Source organism: Alosa pseudoharengus, unplaced genomic scaffold (genome assembly GCF_046254945.1).
Source record: "Alosa pseudoharengus isolate Yale_2024_CS ecotype anadromous, Long Island Sound unplaced genomic scaffold, YU_APseudo_1.1 YU_APseudo_1.1_scf_9, whole genome shotgun sequence".
Classification (NCBI taxonomy): domain Eukaryota; kingdom Metazoa; phylum Chordata; class Actinopteri; order Clupeiformes; family Clupeidae; genus Alosa; species Alosa pseudoharengus.
In genome coordinates this window covers 34,494,009-34,504,008 of record NW_027468881.1, presented here as the reverse complement: position 1 = coordinate 34,504,008, position 10,000 = coordinate 34,494,009, and the positions used below count along the sequence as shown (strand labels likewise).

The following is a 10,000-nucleotide window of genomic DNA, read 5'->3' as shown; positions in this document are numbered from 1 at the left end:
CGCATTACCGAACCACAAACATTCTCACCTTTTCAGGTCTGGTAATTACTCAAACATTGACTTGTTTGTTTGTGACAGATTCTTAACATGCACTGACATATTCTTCACATAACTTACATTGTTAATCTTAGCTAATTCCTGTGTTGTGTAGCCTCGTTTCAGGTGACAGGTGGTTATGTAACAGAAGCCCTGAGAACCCTCTCTTACCTTGTAGGCCTTGAGAAAGCGAACAAACACCGGGAAGAACACAGATGGCGGAGTCGTCTTAGGACTCTCCCCAAAGTAGTGCACCACATTGTTATAGGCCTCCTGGAAGCACACAGGCAGGTATATCAGTTGGGAGTGATTCTGGTAAATGTAGTTTTTCAGGTGTGTATTCCACTGGGCTGGAGTTGACCAAGCATTAGTACATTAAGGAGATTCGATAGGGTGTTCAGTACCTCTGCTGTCTTGGCGTCCTTCTGCAGTTTGTCCAGCTGAGTATCGTTGGTCTGCAGGAAACTCTTGAGCACGGAGTGGTCATGGAGACTGCACTCTCTCCTGATCAGATCCATGCCCTTCCCCAGCTCCCTCACGTCTATCAAGACATTCTCCAAGGATACTACACACACACACACACACACACACACACACACACACACACACACACATACATATTTCCATTACATTCACTGTCGAAAACCTAGTATAGTTTATTGAACAGAAGCTAGCTGGGGTGACTTTGGCTCCAAGCTAAATGTTAGCTTCCTAAAGCTAATGCTAATGAGTCTCACCGGCAGCAGCTTTGTCCACAAAGTGCAGCTCATTGAAGAAGTTAGCCAGATCAGGGTACTTCTCCTTTACGGTCAGAGCAATGTAGTGAAGGAGGGTCATCTTCCTGTCTGTAGACTTAGTGTCCAGCAGCTACGGATGGAAAGAGATTGTTAATTGTCATATTCTATTCCTTACGATTAACCACCATTCATAATACAATGCAGATTTACTGCATGAAAAGTAAGTTGGTACTGCCTTACCAAGTCCAAACTCTGGAGTTTAAATCCATAAACACAGCCTCTCTTGCTGCTGTTCATGTAGTTTCCCAGGGCTAAAATGATCTAATGTGAGAGAATACAGGATATGATTGGTTAACATTATTCAAAAGTTAGACTGAAACTCCATGTCAGTCCCTATAAATAAAACACTTACCTCGAGCATTCTTTTTAACTTGGGGGATGACTTGACTGAAGCTGAGGCTGCAATGACTGCATTCAGTTGCTGCAAAAACAAATCGTACAGAGAAGTTGTTACCAAAAAGGGCCTCCTAGAGCTGCTTTGTTGTTTAAGGTTACTGAGTCATTTTGACCCATAACTTATGACTCATTGGAGTTCTCACAAGCACACACACACACACACACACACACACACACACACACGTACACACACACACACACACACACATACACACGTACACACACACACACAAACAGACACACACACACACACACACACACACACACACACACACGTACACACACACACACACACACACGTACACACACACACACGTACACACACACACACACAGACACACATACACACGTACACACACACACACAAACAGACACACACACACACACACACACACACACAGACACACACACACACACACACACACACACACACACACACACACACACGTACACACACACACACACACGTACACAAACACAAACACACACACACACACACACACACACACACTCATTCACTCTCTCAAGTGCACAAACAAATGTACACACTCATGCACTCTCTCTCACACACACATATGCACACGTACACACACACACACACACACACACACACACAAAAGACACACACACACACACACACACACACACACTGCTGCTCACCGGCATCAGCATGTTGACGTTGTCTGTGAAGTTGCCCACAAACGTGATGATGTTCATCCGCTGGGTGAGGCGCTCGATCTTGCTGAAGTGCAGCATGAAGCGGTCCTCCTCAGCAAGCTGATCCAGCGGCCGGCGCTCACGCTCGTACTGCCGCAGCACCTTGACCTCCGACTCCGTGGGCAGGAAGCGCATCAGACACTCCACAAAGTCCACCGGCAGCGCCTTCAGGTCGAAGCTGCAAGAAAAACCACGAGATGGTTATCCAGTCATGCTGAGCTCTGCCAGCGCTATTAAAATGCTATCATAACAAGCTAAAAAGGACCGTTTGAAACCAATCATCATGACTTAACTAAATACAATCCCCCATTACACTACATTCAAATATGTATCCTTTAATGAGGTCTGAGGGAAGGTTTGGAAAATCTGAATGTCCCTACTAATGAGACAAAGCTCAAATTGCATGTTGAGGAATGAAGTGTGGATGGTAATGGCATGCTAATAACCGGCAATAACCATTTGGTGAGTGAAGTAGTGAGAGGAGAAATACAAATAAACTGAAAAGACAGAAAAGGGATAGGTAGGAAAACTATGGAAAGTTGGAAAGTCAGGACAGTCTATGTGTATGGGGTTTGTAAGTGTCACTCACATCTGGATGGCTTTGCAGATCTCCTCTGTGGGCTTGTTAGCCTTGCGTAGCGTGATGGCCAGGTTCTTGGAGCGGTTGGCGTCCAACAGGCTGACTTTATTGATGGCCTTCTGAGAGACCTTGCTCTTATTGCTGATCAGGTCCACCACAGGGCCCTGAGCTTTGGTCTTAAAGAGCTCCTCAAACCTCTCAAGATCCAGCTCCTGCAAAAATAACAGCACAGAATCAGTGATGTTCTGCCTAAAACTCAATAGCCTCTACATCCTTATTATGGTCCTAGGCCTAAGACAGATTTATCATCTGTATATTCCATGTACCTCAAGCACTCGCTCGTCATCAATCTCATTGAAAACGGTGCCATTGATCTGATTGGGCTTCAGCGCTGTCCAGTTGAAGACAGGAAGGCGGAACTTGGTCTTCCAGGGCTTCTTTATCCTGATAGCTGTAGTCGGGTGCAAACAAAGACAATGAAACTCCAGCTTAACACAAACTGTACACCACTGTCGTCTAGCTGTTGTTCGGTCAGCTTTTCAGGAAGACAGAGTAAGACGAGACTACACACCACACACACACACACACATGCAGAACTCTCTCTGAAAGTAAAGTTTCTCTCTTTGACCCGAAATGGAAATCCTACACCAGAAAACATGAGCTTACACCACTCTTCTGGAGCAATTATAAGATTTCAACATGTCAAGCCTACGTGAAAGTCCAGAGTTGAACAGATTCTCTCACCTGATAGGCCAGTCGTGAGAACCATAGATGGACCATCGAGCAGAGGAGGAGGAGGGGGTGGGGGGACCATACAGTTGGGACCTGCAATTAAGATGCCAAACCTTTACTCACCAGGAAACAACAACCACACACAATTCAACAGACTGCAATTACTGCCACTGAGCTCTGCACCAGAGCATTCAGCTCACACCTCTCTGACCATAGATGGACATTAGCAGCTGCTTCCTCCTAGGCGAGCAGGACCTCGCGCCATTCCCTTGAGCGAGAGGAAACAGGCTCTGCTTTCGCCTTTCCGGTCGGCGCTCACACAGACGCACTCCGTGATTAATGCCTAACCTCGTCTCTGTCTGGAGCAGCTCTTCGGAGAGTCGGAGGGGGAAAAACGCTCCGGAAACATCTGAACATCTCTTCAGCTGCTAACAAGGTCAGCTTTCATATGTAATGTGCGTTCATAAATAAGTACATCGACCAACACTAAAATAGATGGCGCCTCCTGACCTCAGCAGCTGTGTGCCTATCAGCAGACATAATACTGGACACACGTGTGTTCAATTGGGTTCTCTGCAGAGTGCCTGTTTCTGTGTGTGTGTCCATTACAGCCTTAATGATGCCTGTCGTCAGTGTGTGATTGGCATATCAAACCCCATGGAGTACCTGGAAGTGGTGGAGGTGGCGGTGGGGGTGGAGGGGGTGGCGGTGGGGGTGGCGCCGCTTCAACCATGGGGGGAATGGAGCTGCCACTCAGGGCGTCCGCCGGCGGCGGTGGGAAACCGGCGTAGAGGGCGCCTCCGAGCTCGCCGAGGGGGACCCCCGCCGCGCCGGCCGGCCCGCTGCCCCCGGCGCTCAGGGCCTCGATGGAGATGTCGCCGTCGGGCTTCTTGCGCAGGCGGATGGTGCCCTGCTGCTCCAGCTCCAGCAGGCGCTTCTCGATGTTGGCCTGCCGCTGGAAGGCCACCTCCTTCTCCTTCATCATGCGCCGCAGCGTGTGCACCTGGGTGCTGGCCGACTCGTACGTCTCCTGCACGCGCCACGAGGAGGAGTCAGAGAGAGGGCAGTCAGATTACATCACCCACACGGAGCCATAACGCCTCCGGTGAGTCATTACAGTAGCATGCTGTGACTCATCATGAGATATGAGTTATGATGGTGATGGTGACTAAAACTGGACCCTGTTTGCACATGGTGTCTCAGATGATCGGATCACAAGTGGACAACGATAATACAACTGTAAATGACCACCTAGATGCATTATGATCTAATCACTTGCTGAGGTGGTTTGGACACATTTGACCACATACAGTAGAAATCAAACTACAATGATGGACACAAAGTCGACGCTACAATAATAATAAGTAAGAATCACACCGTTAGCATATCGTATTTGATCAACCTACCCGTATGGCTAGGAGATCCTTGTCCTTCTGCAGGAGTGTTTTCTCCAGCTCGGCCACTTTCATGATAGTCTCATTCTCCACCTCCAGCAGCTTTTCCGTCACCTAGTCCGGCAGGAGGAGCAGGGGAGAGGCAGGAGAGATGGAGCGGCCGCCATGACGGAGAGAGAGAGAGAGAGAGAGAGAGAGAGAGAGAGAGAGAGAGAGACGGAGGAGTGCAGACCGGAGAGCCAGAGAGAGGAGAGGTGAAGAGGAGAGGAGAGGAGAGGAGAGGAGAGGAGGAGAGGAGAGCACATCAGAGCAGATCGATTCTGTAAGTGTCTCTCCCGGTCCCACCCTTTCCCCCGCTCTCTCCCAGCCGCATCGATACGTAACGGGAGATGCCCGGCAGCATGACACAGCATCCAAGTGAGCAAGAGAACCCCCTGGCACACTCACTTTCTGGATGAGATCAGCCTACACACTGGAGAGTATTTGGGGAATTTTTGGTGTATTCTGTCTTTCTCTTTCTTTTTTTCACTTTCTCTCTCTCTCTCTCTCTCCCTCCCTCCCTCATGACTGCTGAGATCAGTAAATTCTGAGCGTGAGTGTATTGTTGTGAAATTCCCCAAATGACGGCAAGCATGCCCGTGACCTTTCGGTTTGTTAACTCCTGCAGTTGTGTGGCACGCTCTGGTGACACTATGGTGACATCAGGAGAGCCTGCCTGTCTACACAGTAACACGCTAGAGGATTGTTTTCATGTTAGCTACAGCCACACTAAGACAAAACACCACTCTCTCCTACAGAGAAACAAATATTCACAGGCATGTGTGAAAGTGGTAGGCAAAGATAATTAGGAAGTCTCTCCCAATTAGGGAGTATCTTTCTATCTATCTGTTTGGAATAGATCACTAAAGGTTCTGTGAGAGGTGGGTGGCTTAATAAACATTTCATTTTGTCAACACATGAGACATGGATGCAATGTGCTCTAGTTTCATGCAGAGTGCTTATGGGTAATGCGGTTCATACATGGGACAGATGGTCCTCCAGTTCCTCCACTTTCTCCAGGGCCACATTCTTCGTCTCCGCATCCTCCAGCAGTCCGCCCACGTCAAACACATTGTCCAGATACGCCTGGATTTGCACCGACAACTTGTCACTCTCCGTGTGCTTCGATTTCTGTGGGGAGACAAAGAGCTTCAGACACTTGCGCAGATCTCTGCATTTCTAATAATGGGTTTCCAGTATCACTGCTATTCTCTCCGGGCCCCCTCTCCACAGCTTTGGTATTTTGGCCTCCATCCTCTTTTGTCATTCTGAACCAGTCTGCCATAATGAATCCAACCTGCGTGACCACTTAATATTTACATACCAAATTCAGACTCTAAAGTCTTACAGGCACAGGCGAACCGTTTGGATACGCAATAGGCTCAAAGCCACCAAATGAACCACAACTGACGTTGGCTCCGCATGTTTTGTTCTCTTTTTTTTGGTCTGTCGTAACTTGTTACAGATGAGATGGGGCACTTGAGGACAGCAGGGAGCCCACGGAGTGAGTGGCCTCACCTCCAGATAGTCGTCCAGGCCCAGCTTGGTGAACTCATACTGCAGGTGAACCCGGAAGTTCATGTCCTCCACCGAGTGGACCACGATGTTGATGAACTGCATGCAGGCCACCTGCGGGGACAAACGAAAAGGGTGAGGTCAGTGAGGTCAGTGGGGTCCGGTCTCCTCGAGCTACTGTGGGAGTCGAGCGGTTGTGGGAGTGTCCCTTTCACATCCTCACCATGAAGTCAATGTTGCCCTCCTCACTGCGGAAGTACTCCATCAGCTTCTCAAAGCGATGCTTCTCTTTGCACACCTTAAGAGGGAAAGATCAATGGTCATTCAGTGATCCCACGAGGTCCAGAGACCATTGGTCTAAGTGTCTGAATGTGTGTGGATGAGTCTGTCTTTCTGTCTGTGTCTATGTATTTGATTGTGTGAGTGCCAGCCTGTGTGTGTGTGTGTGTGTGTGTGTGTGTGTGTGTGTGTGTGTGTGTGTGTGTGTGTGTGCGTGCACATGCGCGTGTGTGTGTGTGTGTGTGTATAGAACGATGATAGAGAGCAGAGTCTCAAATAAATCACAACACATAATATCAAACCCAACAACAACAATGAGCCTCTCTGAGCCCAGTACAAAACAGGGATGTGATATTTCCCCCTCTGTCCCACTCTGAGCCCAGTACAAAACAGGGATGTGATATTTCCCCCTCTGTCCCACTCTGAGCCCAGTACAAAACAGGGATGTGATATTTCCCCCTCTGTCCCACTCTGATTCCAGTACAAAACAGGGATGTGATATTTCCCCCTCTGTCCCACTCTGAGCCCAGTACAAAACAGGGATGTGATATTTCCCCCTCTGTCCCACACTGAGCTGAGGCGCCACATGTTCCCCTGCAGCAGCCGCTCGGTGCAGTAATGCGCTCCACATGTTGCCATGTGCATCTCGCTCTGATTATGAATATGCAGCATGACTGGTCCGGTCCAGGCCTGGGCACTGGGGCGGTGGACAGGCCCGTGTGGGTCAGTGTGGGGCCTACTGCAGCCTCAGGTTACTGACTCAGGGAGGGGGGGGGGGGGGGGGGCGGCCAGCACAGAGCCTAATTATAGGAGGCCATGGGAAGAGAGGAGAGTAAAAATAAGGCAGAAAGGGGGATAGCGATCTCACCAGACTCTCCCACACAAACAGTGCAATGGAAGAGAGAGAGAGAGAGAGAGAGAGAGAGAGAGAGAGAGAGAGAGAGAAAGAGAGAAAGAGAGAGAGAGAGAGAGAGAGAGAGAGAGAGAGAGAGAGAGAGGAAAAGAGGGAGAGAAAGAATGAGGCAGAGCGCAAAAGAAAACAAACATTTTTTTTTTCTCTCTTGAAGAGAGAAATTCTTGAACTGTTTGAACCATGAGCTCGACTTTGTCCCTGCTGTCGTGGTCAGGAGAGCATGGGCACTACGGGGCAGTGGGCGAGATCAGTGGACCGCAGGTGAGGTCTGGCTGGTGCAAGTGGGTGCATCTCTCTGGTGACTCCTTGTGGTGCTCGGCCCTCCCACGTGGTGCTCTCTGAGGGATCAGCTTTCAGTGGGGCTCTGCCTGGGAGTGCTGCTGCTGCTGCGGCTCTCCTGCTGTTTTGACTAGCGGCCTGATTAGCCTCGCTGGCTGTTTAGGGGGCTTAGATAGGGGGCTAATTGTCCTGTTCCTGAGCTCTGATGCTAAAATGGAAGATGGGGGCACTGTGTATGTGTGTGTGTGTGTGTGTGTGTGTGTGTGTGTGTGTGTGTGTGTGTGTGTGTGTGTGTGAAAAAGAGCATGTGTTTGCCCTTCCCTGGCCTCAAAATCTCCCAGCAAGAGAAGATTCTTATCTTGACCCCAGGGTTGACATACAGCTGGCTCCTTAATGAAACTAATAGAGTTTGACACAAATCCATACCCTACACATGCACATGTTACCTAAAAGTCTCTTTCTTTCTCTCCCTCTCCCCCTCTCTCCCTCTCTCTCTCTCTCCCCATTGTCTTGCCTTCATGCCCCCAGTGTCAGGCGGGGGAGAGGAGCAGAGTGACAGCTGGCTTGGCCAAGCAGCAGCTCCTCTAAGGACAATCAGAAGATAAACCAACAAGCACCAAACTCTGGCCACAAAGGCAGCGGGAGTGAGGGAGGGGTGCGGCAGGACATTTAATCTCTGGCGCACTGACTCTATATGGGACGGTGTGTGTGTGAGAGAGAGAGAGAGAGGCAGGGTGTTCCGCCTCAGGTGGTACCTCTTTGAAGTTGTCGAAGGCTGACAGGATGATCTCATGCCCCCCTCGCACCAAACACACAGCAGCCAGCAGCTCCAGCACCAGGGCCTTTGTTCTGAAGACAAAAAACATGGCTGACATCTTTCTCTATCTCTCTCTCTCTCTCTCTCTCTCTCTCTCACACACACACACACACACACACACACACACACACACACTCACACACTCACACACAGGCCATGGTGGAAAAACAGGATCTGTACAAAGCCTAGGATAGAATTACTGACATTGCACAGTCACAGCCATAGCTGATAACACTGAGCACCTCCACATGAGTATAAATAGTGAGAAACGTGTAAGAGAAGAGTGAAAATATCAAAAGAATATCATCACTACATTCCCTGTGTCTAAGGTAAAGACATTAGCTAACAGAAATCAATCACTGAAGGCAGTGCACTTTTCAAATAGTTTAGGCCTTTGCATACATTTGAGATAAACTATTGCTATTTCACAACATCTACATAATCTGTTCTCTTATATGTTGATGTTATTTTGACAGTAAAATCAATGTACAGCCTTTTTAATGCTCATCTTATGTCACTGCCGAGCCCACAGCTGCTAGCCAGCCTCTAATGCTCTGTCTGGCTCCTTAGAGAGTGGACAGCCAGCTCCGATCAACTACCACAGCAACAGGCTGAAGCTCTTTGTCAGTAGGGGAGCGTATTATCCAGAACTGGCCAATCAAGTCATTCAGTTACAATCTGGCCCGTACAGCCCTTTCACACAGGGCAGGAAGCCTTTGTTCGTAATGGTAATACCTGCTCTTATTTCTTACCTGGAGTTCTTGTTGTTCATACTCAGTGCAATCTCATTGACTGCATGGGGGTGGGACATAACCAGGTTGAAGCCATACTGGGAACAAGAGAAGAGGGTGCAGACATTATAGCAACCAGGAATGGTGGAAAAAAACATCAGTCATTGCAGCAGACATTTATTTCAGAGCATTTCTTTCATTCAGACTAATGTTGTACACCAATGGCAGTACTCAGGTGTCACCAGTAGGGGGAGTATTGAGGTGTTGAGTGACACCGGATGTGTGAGGAAGTGGGTTGCACTGTCAGTGTGTTGTGGGGTTGTTGTGGGTTGAGCGGATCAGTCACCTGGTAGTTCATGATGGCTCGTAAGCACATGATGCAGACGTGCACGTCGTCCTTCTGGCTCACTAGCCGGGAGTTCTTGATGGTTTTGCTGTTGGTGGCTGTGCCATAACTGCAAAGGAACACAAACTAAATTGTTCAATTACACTAGATGGGACAGATGTTTCCCTTCAAATGAAGGACAAAGTCAATGTTGCCATTCATCAGTGTCCATCCAAATAATATTCAAAGAGAAAAACCCCTCATCTCACTACTGCGTGGTGAATATGTAAATGCAATGACAGAAATGACAAATGCATGGCTCCAAATCCACTTCAAAAGCAGCCCTTCCATAGTCGTAGGGAGTGTTGGTGACTAGCTGTGTTGCACATGGGTGCACATGTGTGCTGTCATCCTGTTTTAGGTTCTTTGTGTTCTTGCTGCACAGGAAGT

General features: G+C 48.8%; 1 protein-coding gene across 5 annotated transcripts in view; it reads right to left on the bottom strand.

The window, feature by feature from the left end:
* Positions 1-10,000, bottom strand: part of fmnl3 (formin-like 3) — a 41,611-nt gene that overhangs the window by 7,710 nt on the left and 23,901 nt on the right. For all 5 annotated transcript variants that reach the window (XM_076276923.1, XM_076276926.1, XM_076276927.1 and 2 more), the window contains 17 exons: positions 9,572-9,680; positions 9,247-9,323; positions 8,433-8,526; positions 6,430-6,504; positions 6,210-6,320; positions 5,673-5,822; positions 4,665-4,766; positions 3,925-4,288; positions 3,271-3,351; positions 2,853-2,977; positions 2,536-2,738; positions 1,890-2,124; positions 1,186-1,254; positions 1,014-1,094; positions 774-903; positions 441-601; positions 208-309 (listed from right to left, as the gene is read on the bottom strand). In XM_076276923.1, the coding sequence (XP_076133038.1) occupies positions 208-309; positions 441-601; positions 774-903; positions 1,014-1,094; positions 1,186-1,254; positions 1,890-2,124; positions 2,536-2,738; positions 2,853-2,977; positions 3,271-3,351; positions 3,925-4,288; positions 4,665-4,766; positions 5,673-5,822; positions 6,210-6,320; positions 6,430-6,504; positions 8,433-8,526; positions 9,247-9,323; positions 9,572-9,680 (2,269 nt within the window). The remainder of the gene's footprint in view (positions 1-207; positions 310-440; positions 602-773; positions 904-1,013; positions 1,095-1,185; positions 1,255-1,889; positions 2,125-2,535; positions 2,739-2,852; positions 2,978-3,270; positions 3,352-3,924; positions 4,289-4,664; positions 4,767-5,672; positions 5,823-6,209; positions 6,321-6,429; positions 6,505-8,432; positions 8,527-9,246; positions 9,324-9,571; positions 9,681-10,000) is intronic.